An 18831-nucleotide genomic window follows, 5' to 3' on the forward strand; every position below is an offset into this window, starting at 1 on the left:
CCCCAACTGTCCCAGCCGGCGTGGAGGAACACAGGGACCCCCCCCTCCCCCACAGCCCCTCGGGCTCCCCCGTGGCCACACTGCGGGCCAGAGTGAGGGGCGCTGCAGGCAGACAGACGGGCGCCACCACTCGGCCGGCAGGGAGGGCAACACACGTTTATTGCCGTCGCCGCGAGCCGGGCGCAGGGGCAGCTCCTCTCCCGACGGTCCGGCCGCCCACCCGCGGGAGGTGGTCCCCTCGGGAGCCACAGCGGCGACTGGGCAGAGCCAGGGGAGAGGAAGGCAGCGCTCTGCGCCCCCTGGAGGGACGGGACAGGGACGGGGCCTGGGGGGGGGGGTGGGGGGACGACGAGGAGTGGCGGACACTTTGCAAGGTTCTGTTTGTTAGTCTGACAGCAGGCGTGGGTGGAGGGGTCCGGGCAGGGCTGCCGCCGGGTCCGCTCGGCCGCGTGATGAGAACGCGCTGCCGCAGGTGGTCGAGGGCAACCAGCCAGGTGAGCTCAGCCGGAACGCACTGATTTCGAGGCTTTGTGTTCATTTCGCCCTGGGCCCCTTCTCAATGGGCTTCCCGATGTCCCTCCCCCGGAGCTTGAGGCCTGAAAGAGCCGGCGGCCCACTGACCTCTGCAGCTTCAAGGACAAGGCGGCTCCAGAGCGTCCCCACCTGCTGCCCCCAAGGTGGCAGCGGGCACCCTCCCTGACCCCTGAGCACCAGCTGCCGGCCTCCGGGGCTGTGGGGGAACACATCCCTAGCTCTCAGGGCTCACTTTCAGGAGCATGTGGCTACCCACCTTGGAGGACGTTCCTTCCCAGAACTGGGCCTCCTCACTCAGAGCCACGTGGACACCCCTGGGGGGCGGGGGGGCTCACGTGGGCGCGGAACGTGCCCGATGCTGGGACGAGAGCGTTGCAGGGGGCGCGCGGGCCCACAGCACAGGGGCAGGAGGTGCCAAAGGAGGAGCCCAGACACTCCTCGCTCTGGGCATTTTCTCTGGGGGCCTCGGAGCCCTTCCCATGCCCACCCTCCCCAACCCCACCCCTACCGTGGAGGGGCAGCGCCCCCGCCTGATCAGGAGGGCACAGGACACTCACCGATGGCTCGCTCGATTTTGCCCAGCACCTGGTTGTTGGGTATGGCCCGGCCACTCTCGTAGTCCGCGATGACCTGCGGCTTCTCGTTGATTTTCTAAAGAGAGCGTGTATTTTGCAGTCGGTTCAAGAAGGAAAGGCTGAGGCTGGAGCCCCTCTGGGGGAGACACCTCAGGCCCGCCTGCGGGGCAGCGTGTGGCCTGGGCGGACGATGACCCTGGGTCACCAGGCGAGCAGAGCTGCCACTCCCAGCCCGCCAGCCCCACTCACCGTCGCCAGGTCCTTCTGTGTCAGCCCCTTGCTCTGGCGGCCCTGCTGGATGACCTTGCCCACCTCGAGGGTGACCCGGTCGTGGTGCAGCTCCTCCGTCTCCCGGTCCAGCTTGGCTGTGTTCTTGGTGATTGAGTGCTGTTTGTTCTGGCCGGCGGCCCCTGGACCGGTGGGAAGCAGGGCAGAGGGGAGGGTTGGCAACAAGCCCAAGGACCAAGCCCAAGAGGTGCCCTGTGCCCAGAGTGACGGAGAAGCCAGGCCACCCAGAGTAGTGGCGGCCCACGGGCCGAAGAGCACGGAGCCCCGAGGCTTTCGCAGCTGAGGGAAGCGTGCGGGACAATCCCTCCCGACCTCTGCCGACCTCAGCTGCTCTGACAAGATCCCAGACCCTCCGAGCTCCGCAGCAGCCTCGGCTGCCAGAGGCCATCCTGACAGCCCCGGGGCCCCAGGCGCCCACTGCGGACCTGAACCCCAACAGCACACCCTGGTTTTGGTGGTGGAAACACAAGTACCTACATTTCTTGGAAGTCTCCACATCTTCTCCTCGCCTCTGAGCTGCTAAGATGGCCTAGGAAATGAAGAAATGGCTTTTGGTCAAAGTTAGCTTCAGTGGTATCTGGCAAACACCAGTTTAGGCCTCGTCAGCCAGTCGGCACACTGCCAACGCCTGGTGCTTTTCTAGCCCAGGCAGCAGGGCCGGGAGCTCATGCCCAAAGCGCTGTGCTGCTGGCCCAGTATCCAGTGCTTTTTCAAGGCTGACAAGCAACGCTGGGCTTAAACCAAAGCTGGTTGTACAAATCCCTCTACAACCAAACAGCCAGGCGACTCTCAGCAACTCCTGCTCAGGAAAAGAGACAGAGCTCGTGTCTCTGCAGTGAAGAAAGGCGAACCAATAGCTTCCTTTCAGAAACCCACACTCGAAATAGATTCGCTTCTCTACCAGACCTGCTGGCAAAAGCAGAAAGACATGCCAAGTCAATCTGGCTCCTGAGAGAACCCATAGCACCATGCCTGCAGTCCCTGCCCTAAACACCACCAAAGGCAGTGACACCCCTGGGTCCAGGCTTGCCCGCTGTTCATACAACGTATCTCTTGACGCTTCTGACAACTCAGATATGCCTGAGGAACAGCCTAGGTGTGTTATGTTCAACGTTTTCTAGACCTGTTCAAAGCTGCTTTTTTTTTTTTAAATCAAATTTTACTTATTTTTATTTTTTTGTCTTTTTGCCTTTTCTAGGGCCGCACCTGCGGCATATGGAGGTTCCAGGCTAGGGGTCGAATCGGAGCTGCAGCCACCAGCCTACACCAGAGACACAGCAACGCGGGCTCCGAGCTGCGTCTGCGACCTACACCACAGCTCACGGCAACGCCGGATCCTTAACCCACGGAGCAAGGCCAGGGATCGAACCCGCAACCTCATGGTTCCTAGTTGGATTCGTTAACCACTGGCCCACGATGGGAACTCCCAAAGCTGCCTTTGAAAAAAGAAAAAAAAAAAAAAAGACTGAGCTCGACTTAGACTGACTAACGAGTCCAGGTCAGGTCAATGAATGCCGTTCACCAGGGCCGAAGTCAGCACGGGGCCAGGCCTGATACTGCGTGTCTCAGGCCTGCCCAGGGTGGCCTGAGAGTATCAACAAGCAGGGGTGGAGGCCGAACCGCCCTCCCCGCCTTACATCAACTCACAGGTGAACCTTGGATGGATTAGCCAGGCGGGGAACCTTCTGCCTCGAGTACCTCTCAGGGCACGCTGGCTACCCCTGCAAGATGGGGACGCAGAGTCTCCCTGTATGCTGGGTTTCTAGGTCACCTCGGCCTGGGGCCAGGGACTCCCTTCAGTCAGCAATGTGCCTCAGGCAGCATCTGACGGGCTAAGCACCAGGCAGCCCGTAGAGGGGGGAAGGAGATCCTGGGGCGGGAGGTGCGGGCCGCCTCTGCCCGTCCCATCCCTTCCTGGGAACTGCCACTTACCCGTGCCTCGTCCCTCATCTCCGCTCCAGGTCCTCCCTGCCAACCTCGCCCCACGCCTCCTCCACTCCGTGCCCTGTCCTCACCCAGAGACAGAGGGCCTCGCCCGCAGACCTTAATCATCGGCCCGAAAACGCCCCGACCCTGCGACACACACCTCGTCCGATCTCCCGCTTCCCGCCCGTCCCGGGCCCCCGCCGGCTCCCCGCGCCCGGCCCCTCTCGGCTCCCACCCACGTCTCCAGCTCCAGCCCCGGCCCCGCCCCCGGCCCCCCACCTCTGTCCCCACTCCCCGCCCCTGCGGCCGCCCCGCCCGGCCGTTCCTGAGTCCCGAGGCCCGCGCTGCGTCCGCACCTGCTTGGACTTGGCCTGGGCGGCTGTGGGGCCCTTTTTGCGCAGCACTGTCACCGTGTCCCAGTCACTCTCAGCCATGGCGGGGCAGACGGGGCAGACGGGGCAGGAGGGGCAGGCGGGTGCAGGCGGTCCGTCCGGCGGCTCCGCAGCAGCTGCTCTAGACCCTGCGACGCGACGTCCCTTCGTCGAACGGCCGCTTCCGGCGCCCGGCGCGGGCCCGCCCCCTCCTCCCATTGGCCGGAGGTCCTGGAGGCGGGCACTTCCCGCGTCTCGGGGCCAATCGGCGCCGGGCTCGTCTGAGACAGCGCCGGGGGAGCGAGTTCACGACGTGGGGAGACGTCAGGGCTGGAGCGCGTGGCCGCTGGGGGGCGCTGAAGCGGGGGCGGGTCGCTGGGGGTGCTGAGGGGGCGCTGAGAGGCGTTTGGGAGCGCCGGAGGGGCGATGGGGGGACAGGGGACGCCGGGGGAACAAGGGGCCCTGGGGATGCTGAAAGGGCGCTTGGGAGCGCCGAGGATCGATTGGGGGGAGCGGGGGCGCTAGGGAGAGCCAGAGGACCTGGGGTGAGGGGGTGGGAACCCCGGCTGGGGAAGGCAGCACAGCGAGGCCCTCGGAATGGGTATGGGTGCAGGACGCGGGGTGGGGTCCTGCGAGGGGAAACGCGAATGGGGGTGCCGTGCGCCGGTGCGAGAAGAAGAGGGGACCCAGGGAGAAGAAGGGGCGCAGGTAGGGGGAGGGAGACTGGAGCCTACATCTGGTTTCTTGGTCTCATCTTTGGGGATCCGGGTCCACCAGCCACGGCCTGGCTGCAAGGTGGGTGCGCAAACTGGATGCCAGGGAAAGGTAGCCTCATCGATTTTTTGGTGGTTGAAGTTAGTTTCAATTTCATTTCTTTCTTTTCTTTGTTTTTGATCACCCTGAACGCAATTCCAAGTTCTACTTATCTAGAGTTGTGCTCCCATGACACAAAGATGATGGGGGCTGGGGTGGATGTAGGCTTGGTGAGGTCTAAGGCATATATAATTTCCAAGGAAATGTGCGAAATTATAAAAACAAATTGACTACAAAAAACATTTTCGTATAACATGTATATTTTGAAAATATGTACACATAACTTTACAGTAATGTAATATACACAATGTACAATGTTTTACAATAATTTTGTAATATTTATTTTATGATAAACTCTGCATGAGAAAATAAGCCGATAGTTATAAATTTTAAGACTGACGAATGCCACAAGCATCACAAAATTCAGAAAAAATAATGTTTGTATGAATTAATGAATGCATCTCTACTGCTTTTGCTTACATTTCTGGCTGTATTCTCATTGAATGCCACACTCAATGAGGCTTCGCAGAATTGTTTTATGGAAAGAGCGGAAAGAGAATTCAGTCATACGTCTAACATGTTTGAACAGATTTGCATCTGATTGTTACCGCGGACATCGGTGTGGCTAATACTTGTGGCTTCGCAGAGAGGCACTCTTTGCAGCTTTCCTACAGGTTTCTGCTCCACAAGACAAGAATTCTAAAAGATGTGTCCACTTTAATAAGTGATAGCCAGTTATTTACCAGCAAACGCTATTTGGAAATAGCAGAAGAACTGCACCCCCAACACTGCAAGAGACAAAAGCCAAATTCGGAGAATCAGGAGGGGGGAAACCTGCTTTTATAGGGAAAAGGAGATGTGGGCGGGGCTGCGATAACCAAAAAGCCCATTTGAGGAGTTGGGGGGGCGGTCCAAAGCCTGGAGGCTTCCCATTGGCTGAGGCTGCAGTCTCTGGTTGGCTGGGGTGTCCTGGGGCGGAGGGAAGCTTCCTTCTTTCTGCGGAGGAAAGTTGAGGCGCCTTCCTGCCCAGGCTGTAGGTGGGGACCTCTTCCCGGTCAGGTAACCAACATGTGCGGGGGCCGTGCGGGCGTCCACTCCAGGCCTGGCCTGACTCCAGCTTTAGCGAGGTTTCAAGAATTAAACCCGCGCATTCCAGCCCAGTGTCAGGAGGACTGAGTTCTGCTTACAGTTTTGCGCAGATTCCCTTCTTCACACGGCAAACCTTATTTTTTTCTCGCTTCCACGTATTTCCAGCTCCGGGCGGAGTGCAGGTGGGTAATTGGCAGCTGTAGAAGATTCACCTGCCCCAGGTCAGGCCAGCACTACCGAACAGCATGAAAATAGCCCATAAACCTCAACTAAATGCGCCCCAACTCAAGCTCCTTCAAGTGAGGTCCCCCAAATGCCTGTGGCCTTCATGGAGCCCAGGAAGAGTATGGGGCAGCGGTCTTAACCGCTAAGGTACCCTACTCATGGAATTGAACCAACACTGGGCGTGTGAACCCCAGGAGCGGCCCTTGGCTGGAGTTCTGGCTGAGATTCCTGCAGGAGAAGTTGCATCAGCTCTGCGGTACTGCGGCTGCCCTGGTTGGCTCAGCCGGGAGATGGGGACACGTAGACCTCGGTGTCCATGTGACCCCAGGACATCCAGCCCTTGGATAGGAGTCCAGGTCTGCTGCCACAGAGATCTCTGCAGCCCCCTTGCTTGCGGCCCGTGCTACCCCCAGGGCACAGGTGGTATAGGTCCCTGACCTGCATCTTCCCTCACCCCATCCTGGCTCTGAGTGCTCTCAGCTGACGTGGGGCCCAGGGGAATGAACCTGCAGCAGCAGGCGGGAGGCCTGGTCAGCAGTTCATGTCTTCCCAGAGGGGCCACTCCACCCTTTGTTTTCTTTAGTTTGGAATTGTTTTACTCTGCTGAACTGAGTAAATAAGATGAGGTTTAGGGTTTGTTTCTTCGTGCTAGTGGGGATGCACCTGAGCAAACAGGTCTCCCTTTGGCACCCCAGTGTGTCAATAATTTAACCTCCCTTCTTAAATTCATTTCCCCCTCAGTGGGTAGGTAGGCAGGTCTCAGGGAGCCATTGTCACACCACCATTGTTTTATGTATTTCTTTTTGTCTTTTTTTTTTCTTTTTGTCTTCTTGCCCTATCTGGGCCGCTCCCGTGGCATATGGAGGTTCCCAGGCTAGGGGTCCAATCGGAGCTGTAGCTGCCAGCCTACGCCAGAGCCACAGCAACACAGGATCCGAGCCCCATCTGCGACCTACACCACAGCTCACGGCAACGCCGGATCCTTAACCCACTGGGCAAGGGCAGGGATTGGACCTGCAGCCCCGTGGTTCCTAGTTGGATTCATTAACCACTGCGCCATGACGGGAACTTCTCTTTTTGTCTTTTTAGGGCTGTCCCTGCGGCATATGGACGTTGCCAGGCTAGGGGTTGAACCAGAGCTGTGTCTGCTGGCCTACACCAACAGCCACAGCAACACGGGATCCAAGCCGTGTCTGGGATCTACACCACAGCTCACAGCAACTCGGGATCCCTAACCCACTGATGGAACCTGCGTCCTCATGGATACTAGTCAGATCAGTTTCCACTGAGCCACAATGGGAAGGTCCCACTGTGGTTTTAATGAATCCTCTCTCTGTGCTGTTTATTATTATTATTATTATTATTGTCTTTTTGCCATTTCTTGGGCCACTCCCGTGGCATATGGAGGTTCCCAGGCTAGGGGTCTAATCGGAGCTGTAGCTGCTATCCTACGCCAGAGCCAGAGCAACGTAGGATCTGAGCCATGTCTGCGACCTACACCACAGCTCACGGCAACGCTGGGTCCGTAACCCACTGAGCAAGGCCAGGGATCGAACCCGCAACCTCACGGTTCCTAGTCGGATTCCTTAACCACTGCGCCATGACCGGAACTCCTCTCTGCACTGTTTAAACCAGAGTTCCTGTTGTGGCTCAGGGGTGACGAACCCAATTAGTATCCATGAGGACCTGTGTTCAATCCCTGGCCTCGCTCAGTGGGCTAAGGATCTCTGGCATTACTGTGAGCTGAGGTGTAGGTTGCAGACGACGCTTGAATCTGGTATTGGTGTTGCTGTGGCCGTGATATAGACCAGCAACTGCAGCTCCAGTTCAACCCACAGCCTAGGAACTTTCGTATGCTGCTGGGTGGTCCTAAGAAGATAAATAGGTAGGAGTTCCCGTCGTGGCGCAGTGGTGAACGAATCCGACTGGGAATCATGAGGTGGCGGGTTCGGTCCCTGCCCTTGCTCAGTGGGTTAACGATGCGGCGTTGCCGTGAGCTGTGGTGTAGGTTGCAGACGCAGCTCGGATCCTGTGTTGCTGTGGCTCTGGCATAGGCTGGCAGCTACAGCTCTGATTAGACCCCTAGCCTGGGAACCTCCATACGCCGCGGGAGCGGCCCAAGAAATAGCAACAACAACAACAACAAAAGACAAAACAAACAAACAAACAAAAAAACACAAAAAACAAAAGATAAATAAAGTAACCAGTGCTATTCGTTTGTCTTCACATACAAAGGAGAGAAAAGATAATTCCACACACTTCTGGAAGGCAAAGATAAAACCTGGCTATTTCTATATTTCCTTTTTGTTTTTTGGCCACGCCTGCAGCATGTGGAAGTTCCCGGCCAGGGATCAAACCACAGTAGTGACAATGCCAGATCCTTACCATGCTGAGCCGCAAGGGAACTCATCTATATTTTGAAAATAAAGATATTAATTTGAATATTATATCCCTGATGAAAATCAGCACTAAGAGTTATCAGTTAAAAGCTATCCCAAAAAATCTAGTAAATGCGAGTGTCCACACACCTCAGGAAGGAGGGGTTACTTATGCACTTGCAGGCTGTTCATGGAGTTCCTGCTGTGGCGCAGCAGTTTAAGGATCTGGTGTTGTCTCTGGAGCAGCGTAGGTCTGAATCTCAGCTCGACTCAGTGGGTTAAGCATCCAGCGTTGCTGTAGCTGTGGCTTGGATTCGATCCCTGACCTGGGAACTTCCATATACCAGAGGTGTGGCCAAAAAAGAAAGTCTCTGATTACCAAGGCTAACAGACTTCAAGTGGTCCCATGATCCCACTTCCTGGAAGTTCAGCCTTGTGAAATCCCTTTCCCCCCTGTTTAAAGCATGTTTCATTGTGGTAAAATACACAATGTACAAATTGCCGCCTTAGCCATTGTAAAACTCTCGAGTTCGGTGGCCTGACGCACATTCATTGTTCTATGAAACTCCCATGGTCCAACTCCCGAATTCTTTATTTCATAAAAGCTAAGACTCTTTCCCTGTTAATCGCTGACTCTTCTTTCGCTCTCTCCCCAAGCCCTGACACCTGTCACTCTACGTTCTGTCTCTATAACTTCATTATCAGAACCTCATCTAAATGGGAGAATACACCACTTGTCCTTGTGTAACTGGCTTATTTCACTCCGAGTGATGGCCTTAAGGTCCATTCAGCTTGTGGACTGTGTCAGAGGTTCCTTCCGTTTCCAGGCTGGATAATCCCCCATTGTGTGTACATAGCATATTTGCTCATGCCTCTTCCATTCGTGAGCATTTGGGTTGCTTCCATATCTGGCTATTGTGAGCAGTGCTGCTGTGCTTATGGATGTACACATATCTTTTCAAGACACTAATTTCATTTATTTGGGTTTATACCCAAAGGTGGAATTGGTGGATCATATGGTAATTCCATTTTTTTGGCCACGCCCACAGCATGTAGAAGTTCCTGGACTAGGGATTGAACTTGAACCACAGCAGTGACTGGAGCCAGAGCCATGAGAGTGCAGGACCCTTAAGCCATGAGCCATCAGGGAATTTCTGGTAATTCTGTTTGTAATATTTGAGGAACTGCCCTACTTATTTTTCAAGGATATATTTTATAAATATTGTCCCATTGTCTTCTGACTTCCATTGTTTCCAATGAGAAGTCCTCTGTCACTCATGTCTGTTTGTATCATTTGTCTCTACTTGTATCCTGCACATAATGTGACATGTTCTCTGGCTGCTTCAAGATTATCTCTTTTTTTGGGGGGTGGGGGTCCCTGTTATGTGCCCAAATATAACTTTCTTCATAATTTTCCTGCTTGGGTTTGCTGAATTTGGGGGACCTATATGGTTGATTTTCATCAAATTGGGAAAAATTTTACTAGTATTCAAATATTTTTGTTTTTTCTGTTCCATTTTCCCTTTTCTTCTGGAATTCCAATTAAGGTATATAATTCTCCTTGTTATGTCTCACAGTTCAGATTTTTCCACCTTTATTCTTTCAGCTCTTTATCTCTTTTTCTTTCTGCTCTGCAGACTATTTCTATGGTTCTCTACTCAGGATCACTCATCCTATTTTCTGCCTTCTCCAATATGATATTTTTAAATATAAGTACATCCCCAATATTGCATGGAGTATGCTTGTCCCCCCCGCCTCTTTTGTTGCATCCACAACATGCAGAAATTTCTGGGCCAGGGATCGAACTAGACACATAGTGACAACACCAAATCCTTAACCGCTAGGCTACCGGGGACTCCTCCAATATTAAACCCAGGTAGAGTCTTCATTTCTGATACTATACCCAGGCTACATCTCAACTATATAAGGTGTCATAGGATGTGATTTTTGGGCTTTGTCTCAAATGTAGAAGATGTCACAGGTATGACAACTCCAGATGGATATTTTCTGAAAAGAAGGAGCCTTTTGGGATTAGAACAGGAGTTACCTGCTGAGGTTTGCCTTTGGGGAAGAACCTTCTGGCTACAGTGTGGAGGATGGGCGTGTGAACATAGGGTCCAAACAGTGCTCAGGGGAGCATGGGGAGTGAAGTGGACTGGCCAAGCCAAAAGGAATGGCGCAGGGCTGGGAAGAGTGACATTCTTGTGGAAGCTGATGCTATAAGGTTGGAGCAACAGAACAACATGCCAACTGTTAACGTAGAAGTTATTGGTTTCATCCTTTTTATTCTGATGAATATGACTATAAAAGTGCTGTTCACGGATGATCCGCATAATGCACTGTGATTCTATTCTTTCCCACCATATCTCTAATTTTTTGGTTGGCTGCATGTTTATTTACCTTTTTTTTTTTTTTTTTTGGCTCCCACGCAGCATATGGTGTTTCTAGGCCAGGGATCATATCCGAGCTGCAGTTGTGACCTAAGCCACAACTGCAGCAGTGCCAGATCCTTAACCCACTGTGCCATACTGTTGGGAATGAAACCTGTGTCCCAACACTCCCCAAATGCTACGTATCCCATTGCGCCACAGTGGGGACTCCTATTTGCTTCATTTTTATTTACCCCCATTAATTGGGTGCCCAACTGTCAGAGCTGTAAATCTCCTCTCCAACCATCAGGGGACCAGCCATCCCTATGCTCCCCAGGCCTCATCCTCTGCAGCCTGTTCTCTCCAGACAAGTTGGTGTGGGCTTCCTCCAGACCTGAGACACTGGTTGGCCTGAAACTTTTTTTTTTTTTGTCTTTTCTAGGGCCACACTTGCGGCATATGGAGGTTCCCAGGCTGGGGGTGGAATTGGAGCCATAGCCACTGGGCCTAAGCCAGAGCCACAGCAACGCAGGATCCAAGCTGTGTCTGCAACGTACACCACAGCTCAGGGCACCACTGGATCCTTAACCCACTGAGCAAGGCCAGGTATCGAACCCACAACCTCATGGTTCCTTGTTGGATTCATTAACCACTGAGCCACGATGGGAACTCCTGGAACTGTCTTTTGAGTTCCTCCTCTCTCCTGAAGGCAATACCAGCATCTTCTTTCTGTTCACCCTTATCTTGGTGGGCAGTCTCCTGTAGCTTTTAGACCAAGACTGCATGGGAAGAAAAATTTTTTGAGACACAAGATGTTTGAAAATGTCTTTTCTTAGAGTTTTATTTATTTTAATAATGATTTTTATTTTTTCCATTATAGCTGACTTGCAATGTTCTGTCAATTTTCCACTACACAGCGAGGTGACCCAGTGACACATACATGTATACATTCTTTTTTCTCACATTATCAGGCTCCATCACAAGGAGCCTGACATAGCTCTCAGTGCTATACAGCAGGATCCCATTGCTTATCCATTCCAAAGGCAATAGTTGGCATCTATTAACCCGAAATTCCTAGTCACTCTCACTCCCTCGCCCTCCCTCTTGGAAATCACAAGTCTGTTCTCCATGTCCATGATTTTCTTTTCTGTGGAAAGGTTCATTTGTGCCCTATATTAGATTCCAGATATAAGTGAAATCATATGGTATTTGTTTTTCTCTTTCTGACTTACTTCACTTAGTGTGAGAGTCCCTAGTTCCATTCATGTTGCTGCAAATGGCATTATTTTGTTCTTTTTTATGGCTGAGTAGTATTCCTTTGTATATATATACACCACATCTTCCTAATCCAATCATCTGTCAATGGACATAAGGGTTGTTTCCATGTCTTGGCTGTTGTGAATAGTGCTGCAATGAACATGCGGGTGCATGTGGCTTTTTCAAGGAAAGTTTTGTCCAGATATACGCCCAGGAGTGGGATTGCTGGGTCCTGTGGTGGTTCTATGTATAGTTTTCAGAGGAACCTCCATACTGTTTTCCAAAGTGGTTGTACCAGCTTACATTCCCACCAACAGTGTAGGAGGGTTCCCTTTTCTCCACACCCTCTCCAGCATTTGTTATTTGTGGACTTACTAATGATGGCCATTCTGACTGGTGTGAGGTGGTACCATGTGCTTGTTGGCCATCTGTATATCTTCTTTGGAGAAATGCCTATCAGGTCTTTTGCCTATTTTTCAATTGGGTTGTTTCTCTTAGAGTTTTAAAGGCATGCCCCATTGTCTTCTAGTTTCCATATTACACCTGAGAAGTCCCATGTCTTTCTTGTTGTCCATGCTGACACCCGCCTGGCTTTGAGTGCCCTCGTGCCGCTTCCCCCCCACAGTCTCTGTCTCTCCTTCCTCCCCCCGCCTCCCCTGCCTGGAAGTTTGAGGATCTTCTACTTGCCCCCCTTTCTCTGCCACGTCAGGGTAACAGCCTTGGTGTGGTTTCCCACCATATCCTCTGCAGTCTAGAAGCCCTGAGCTTGGATAATAGGGCCCTCCATTTGGGAATGTTTTCTTGTGCTATTTCCTCAAGCGTCTCCTCCCTTCCTTTCTCGTTTCCACTGTTTGGAATTCCTGTCAATAAAATCTTAGACTCCCTCCTGGGGCTGTGAATGTCCTTATCTTTTTAATGCAAGTACGGTGAATTTACAATGTTATATTAATTTCTGCTGTGTAGGATTTCTCTTCTGGTGCAGCAGCTTAAGGATCTCGATTTGTCACTCCTGTGGCTCACGCTGCTGCTGTGGCTTGAGTTTGAACCCTGGCCCTGGAACTTGCAAATGCTGCGGGTGCTGCCAAAAAAATTTTTCTTCCATCTGTACAGCAAACTGATTCAGTTAAACATATATACACACTCTTTTTAATATATTCTTTGCCATTATGTTTTATCATAGGACATTGAATATAGTTCTCTGTGTACAGAGAGGCCCTTGCTGTTTATTCTCTCCGTGTATGATACCTTATGCCTGCTGACTCCAACCTCCCAGGCTGTCCCTCCCCCAACCCGCTCCCACTTGGCAACCACAAGTCTGTTCCCCTTGTCTGTGGGGAAAGACTGCTGTTTCTGTTTCATAGATAGATTCATTTGAGTTATATTTTTTCTTTTTTATTCTTTTCCTTTTTTTTTTTTTTTGTGGCTGCATGTGAGGCATGCGGAAGTTCCTGGGGCAGGGGTTGAACCCACACCACAGCAGTGACCTGAGCTGCTACAGTGATGATGCTGGATCCTTAGCCTGCTGCACCACAAGGGAACTCCTGTGTGTGTGTGTGTGTGTGTGTGTGTGTGTGTGTGTGTTTTATAGTTTATTTTATTTATTGTCTTTTTCTTAGGGCCACACCCACGGCATATGGAGGGTCCCAGGGTAGGGATCAAACTGGAGCTGGAGCCACTGGCCCACACCACAGCCACAGCAACACAGGATCTGAGCCAAGCCTGCAACCTACACTGCAGCTCATGGCAACACAGATTTGTTTCTGCTGAGCCACAATGGGAACTCCTGTGTGTCATATTTTGGATTCCACATGTAAGTAATATCATATAGTATTTGTACTTCTCTTTCTGACCTACTTCACTTAGTGTGATAATCGCTAGATCCATCCATGTTGCTGCAAATGGCCTTATTTCGTTCTTTTTTTTTCTGGCTGAGTAGTATTCCCTCGCACACATGTACCACATCTTCTGTATCATTTCTACTTGTAACTCCTTTTCTTTCTGCTCCACTTTTGGAAGATTTCCTCAACTTAGAACTCTTTCACTGAAAGGGCCTCTGGGTGTGAGCAGAGCCACCGCAGCTATGGTGACTCTCCCCTTCTGCCACCAAGGGGCAGATCGTACATGACACAGCCAACCAAAGGTTCATTGAGCACTCGTAACCACTGTCAGTGATACAGAGCCTCCTCCTCCTCCTCCGGATGTCCCCTGTTGGCTGCCGGCATCGGCCCAGCCTGTGTGGAACTCCTTCCTCGAACTGCAAATCCCTTGTGGAAATCAGCAGCACCCTGTGTTTTGGGGGGGATGTTGCGTGCAGTGTGTCCTTCCGACCCTGGTGGAACTCCGCGCCCCTGGCTTAAACAGCAAAGCAGGGGACACTGGCACAGCGGCCACTTACTCCAGCTCTGTCGTTCTCTGTGGCCACGTGGAGTCTTCATCTGAATTGACGGTTTCCCTGCTGTGATGTCTAAAAGGCGCTAGGATTGGCTTTGGCTGGACACTGACAGCGTCCCACGCTCTAGGATGCACCAGGAAGTGAGGGACCTTCCTCTTTGTAAAAAAGTGGTTAGAGTTGGTTTACAATGTTGTGTCCATCCCTGCTGTCCTTTTCTCCCCCTGGCCACACTCGCAGCATGTAGAAGTTCCCAGCTGCTCTGGCCAGGGCTCAAACCTGTGCCAGAGCAGCAACCTGAGCCACACCAGTGCCAGTGCCAGATCGTGAACCCCCTGAGTCACCAGAGAACTCCACCCAGATTTATTAAGCTTGATAAGAATCGTTCTTTGGTCACGTATGAGGGAAAATAGATGGACAGATACAGCTGGGCTGTGTTGAACATGACAAGAAGAAGAAAGATCAATTGAGACCAAAGCATTTTGACATTTTGCAGCTATTAGGACTCAAAGTTCCCTCGTGACCCAGGGTGTTAAGGATCCAACATTGTCGCTGCTGTGGCTCCGGCTACAAGTGTGGCATGGGTGCAGCCCCTGGCTTGGGAACTTGCACATGCTCTGAGTGCGGCCGAAAAAAACAACCACCGGAAACTGGTCTCTAAGGTTATTCATTACCGTGAGGAATAGAGGTTGAAGCAAGGATTCCCCTTGTTTTTGAAAAAATTCGTTACTGTCGTGAAAATTCTGATCCATCCCTTTCCCTTTTTCTATCCTTTACTGAATGTATCTATTTTTACCCGCACGATTGTGTACGTGAGGTTCAGCAAAAGAACATTTTCACAACTCGCTTTTCTTTTAGGCCGTCGTCGTCGTCGTCATGGAATATATGCTCGGTCCCGTGGCGAAGGGGATTTCAGGGGTCCATCAGGCGTCCTCAGCGAGGGCTCAAAGACCAGGTGAGCAGGAGGCTAGGGCAGCCTGTGGTCCAGGAGGGCAAGCGGCCAGCCTGGGCAGGAGGAGGCTGGCCAGCACCCTGCTCCAGCACCCTGGCCGCGATGTCAGCTGCAGAGGAAGGATTGTGTAGACGGAGCCTGGTGCGGGGCTCCTGCGCCTGGCCAGGGGAAGGCCGGCATGGGGGCCAGCTGGAGAGGGTGGGGCTGCAGGGGATGGGCCTGGAGTCTGGGGGAGCAAAAAGGGATGGTCGACAGGTGGCAGCAGCGGGGTCCTGGGCAGGTGGGGCCCCGCTGCGGGAGGGTGGCTGTGCAGAGAGCAATGCCTGCTGCCCTGGGGTGCAGGGAGCCTTCCGGACACAGAGCTGCGGACCTTGGCCAGGTGAGTCACCTGCTGGGTCGGAGGGTGAGCAGGGCCCTCTTAGGGTTTGTGAGTCCAAAGCGAGGCGGCAGCGCAAAGTCCCCACGGAGAGCAGGTGTGCAGCTGTCTGGGCAGGACCTCGGCCCGGAGTTCGCGGGCCAGGGCGGCAGTCCCGGACGCGGCCGGCAGGGGGCGCTTGGGGACCCGCCAGGCTCCGCATTGGGGTGGAGGGAACCGCGGCCCCCTGCCGGGGAGCAGCACCCGAGGGACGACACAAGCACACAAACGGGGCGTGGGCGAAGGGACGCACCTAACGCGGGGCCACCCGGAGAGAGACCTTCTCCACTCAATCTTGAGACCCTAAAACCTGCAGAGGGCGCAGGCTGTGCCCAGCGCCTGGGGGGCAGGGAGCGGGGTCTGGTGGAGGGACTGGCGGTTGGGGTTGCAAAGGCCCTAGGGCCAGGTCAGCTGGTGATGGGAGGCGGGACGCCAGGGCGGCCCGGGCACCTGTAATCCTGCTGGTGAGATTGTCCCCCAGGCCTTCCGCTCTGGGTGGGGGGTGGCATCTGTTTTCTGACATTGGCTGAAGTGAGGCGGCTGTTTAGCGGGGAAGCTTGGCAGAGCTTGTCTCAGGGCAGGGGCATCTGAGCTGATCTTCTCCCTCTTCTTGGTATTTTTCTGTGTTTTCCAGAGCCTCCAAAGTGACTTTCTGTTGCTTAAAACCCAAACGTTCTTGAATCGGTGGATTAAGACCTGTGGGTGGTGCACAGCGAACAAGCCCCGCTCCCTCGCCCCCCAGTTTGGTTACCTTCCTCTGCATCCTTCCCAAGGCTCCAGGGGACACCAAGGGACGTGGAAACCATTCCTCCCAGCCTCCCTTGCTTACGGAGCCTGCAGCGCTGTGCACCTGCCATGCTCTTGCCACCTTCTGTGGTCTCTGTTAGGGCCACGCGTGGCTGGCTGAGGCCAGCTCTGGTCCCAGAGCGTTGGCTGCTGTGAGGTCACCCTAGAGGCCTCGCCAGTGTCGCGTCGTCTTTCTCCTTTTCTTGGGGGTGGCCCTGCTGTGCTCTTCCGGGAGGGGGAGCGGGGGAGCCCCTTGTGGCTGGCGTGGGTCCAGGGGAATTCTGGGCAGAGCTGGAGGCCGGCCTTTCTGGAATTGCGTCCATCAGGTGACTGTGCAGTAAGTGTGAAACTGGCTTCTTTCAGAAGCCGCAGGCCAGTTGACCTTCAAATGTCTGAAAAACGAGAAAAGAGGCAGGGCCGAGCTCTCAGGGCAGGAAGTAGATCGTATTGGGAGGCTGGCTTTGCCCAGTGCCAGCCTGTGCCCTAGGGGCTGCGCCGGGCACAGGAGGGCCCTCCGTGGGCGCCCGCGTCAGCCTCCCTGCCTCCTGGCTCGTGTGCTGGTCCCTCAAGGGCTTGAGTGAGTAAAGGGAGGAAGGGACCAGTCACGCCAGATGGGTGTGGAGGTGGCACCAGCAGTGGGGTGCAGATGAGGGCAGGCCGGAGGAAGGAGAGTAAAGGCGTGGGGTGGGTAGGTGCCAGTGGCGTGCCTGGTTTTCTTTGCTCTGTCCTTGGGCTGGGGGCAGCATGGGTGGCAGCGACAGCATCCGCTGCAGGCGTAGGGAGCAGCTGATGGGGCCTCTCCTGCCTGGCCGAATCGTGAGCAGCCCGCGTCCACATGGACCCAGGCAGGCCTGTAGGCAGGCCTGTGCCTCCGTCTGGGGGGCACTGCGGCACAGGACAGAGGCCCCAGCCCCCAGGGAGCCGCAGGCAGATGATGCAGGCCCCTCCAGGGTCTCCTGGGGGCTGTCCCTGCCAGGCCACCTCCCAGCTCCTCTCCGCATGGCTGCCTCAGCAGGCTGAGTTTTGCTTTCTTTTTGGCAGGAAGGAACCTGCGTGGGAATCCCCTGAGTTGCCCTGCAACCAGTGAGTCATCCTTTTCCAGCCCGCCGGGAGGGAGGTGTCACCCTGCTGAGCTGGCGGCCTGGTGGCCACTCTTCAGTCAGCAGCCCTTCCTTGCCAAGCTCCCTGTCCCCAGCGCTCCGCCCCCAAAATGTGTGCATGACAGTCCTCTGAAAGCGGCAGTCCCTAACGCGAGAGCGTTTTCATGCTGGGAGATCGGCAGGTACTTCCAGGCTGGATCAGCCCCAGCAGTGCCAAGGGCTGCAGGCAGCTGCCTTTCTGGGAAGCAAGACTTTGGCCGGGAAACCTCCTCTGGACGCAGGGTGGGGCCCCGAGCCCAGGGCTTCTGCGTTGTCCCCAACGCGGGAAGGGGGAGTGGGCTCTGACCCTCCCCGGGGAGTCACCGCAGAAGGCGACTTCCTCATTTTACCCTGAAGAAAGAGGGGTGCAGTGCTGCAGGCGAAGCTCCCCTCGGCAGCAGGAACCCTGCGGAGGTGTCACAGGACGGCCCGGCCTCCCAGCGCCGGGAGGAGATCTTAACACCCAAGAGCTGGCTTAGCTGTGGGGTTGGAGAGAAACCCCATGGAACCTGCGGGGGGAGGGACTGGGAGACGTTTCCGCAGCTGCTTGTGGCAAACTCAGCCTCCAAGTTCATGGAGCTTGTGTTGGAGGCAGGGTGGCCTCACGGCTGGGTCCTGGGCCTGTGGCGTTTGGGGAATTCCAACTCCAAGCCCAGTGATGATTTATGCCGTGAGATGTGTGCACTTCTGGACTCAGCATAGACAGTTTAAATCGCAGAACTTCAAAGCCTGCCTGGTTTCTCTACTCTGTCCTTGAACAGTTTGCACGGTTTTTCTCGTGATCCCCCGGAGCAGGGGTGCCCTTGTGCTGTGTGACCTGGGTAAGGAATGGTGCCTCTCTGAGCCTTTCCTTTTCTGAAGAGTGGGGAGTTCTGTCCCCATGTGCAGATGCTGGTATCCGATGCTGTTCTCAGATATGGAGAAAGCCCGTGTTCCCCATTAGAGGATCCAGATGGTCCTAGCTGCCCTTTAGCGATAAAGAAACGGCCCGGCCCCGGGTCACACACAGCGGCAGTGGTGGGGTCAACACTCGGCTCTCTCCGTGCTGCCTCTTTTTTTCCCGCCAAGCCCACCCCGTTTCTAAATGTTTCCACCTGTGTATTTCCACGGGCCGTGGTTTCCACGTTTTGTTTTGTTTGGTGTAAAATTCACATAGTATAAAATTCACCGTTTCAACTAGAAACGTACAACTCGGTGTCGTTTGGTGACTTCGGGCAATCAGCAGCAGTATCTCGTTCTAGAACATTTCACTACCTGGAAAATAGCCCTCGCACGCCTTCAGACCCTTTAGGTTTGTACTTTTTGTCATAACCTTAACCCACACC

General features: G+C 54.1%; 1 protein-coding gene across 1 annotated transcript; it reads right to left on the reverse strand.

The window, feature by feature from the left end:
* Positions 1–138: 138 nt before the first annotated feature.
* EDF1 (endothelial differentiation related factor 1) lies at positions 139–3886 on the reverse strand. The gene is made up of 5 exons (XM_047768992.1): positions 3680–3886; positions 1875–1926; positions 1359–1519; positions 1092–1185; positions 139–596 (listed from the first exon to the last, which is right to left on the reverse strand). Exons 1-5 carry the CDS (start codon positions 3755–3757, stop codon positions 535–537), a joined length of 447 nt encoding a protein of 148 aa, XP_047624948.1. The 5' UTR covers positions 3758–3886; the 3' UTR covers positions 139–534.
* Positions 3887–18831: the final 14945 nt, after the last annotated feature.

Source organism: Phacochoerus africanus, chromosome 2 (assembly GCF_016906955.1).
Source record: "Phacochoerus africanus isolate WHEZ1 chromosome 2, ROS_Pafr_v1, whole genome shotgun sequence".
Taxonomy (NCBI): domain Eukaryota; kingdom Metazoa; phylum Chordata; class Mammalia; order Artiodactyla; family Suidae; genus Phacochoerus; species Phacochoerus africanus.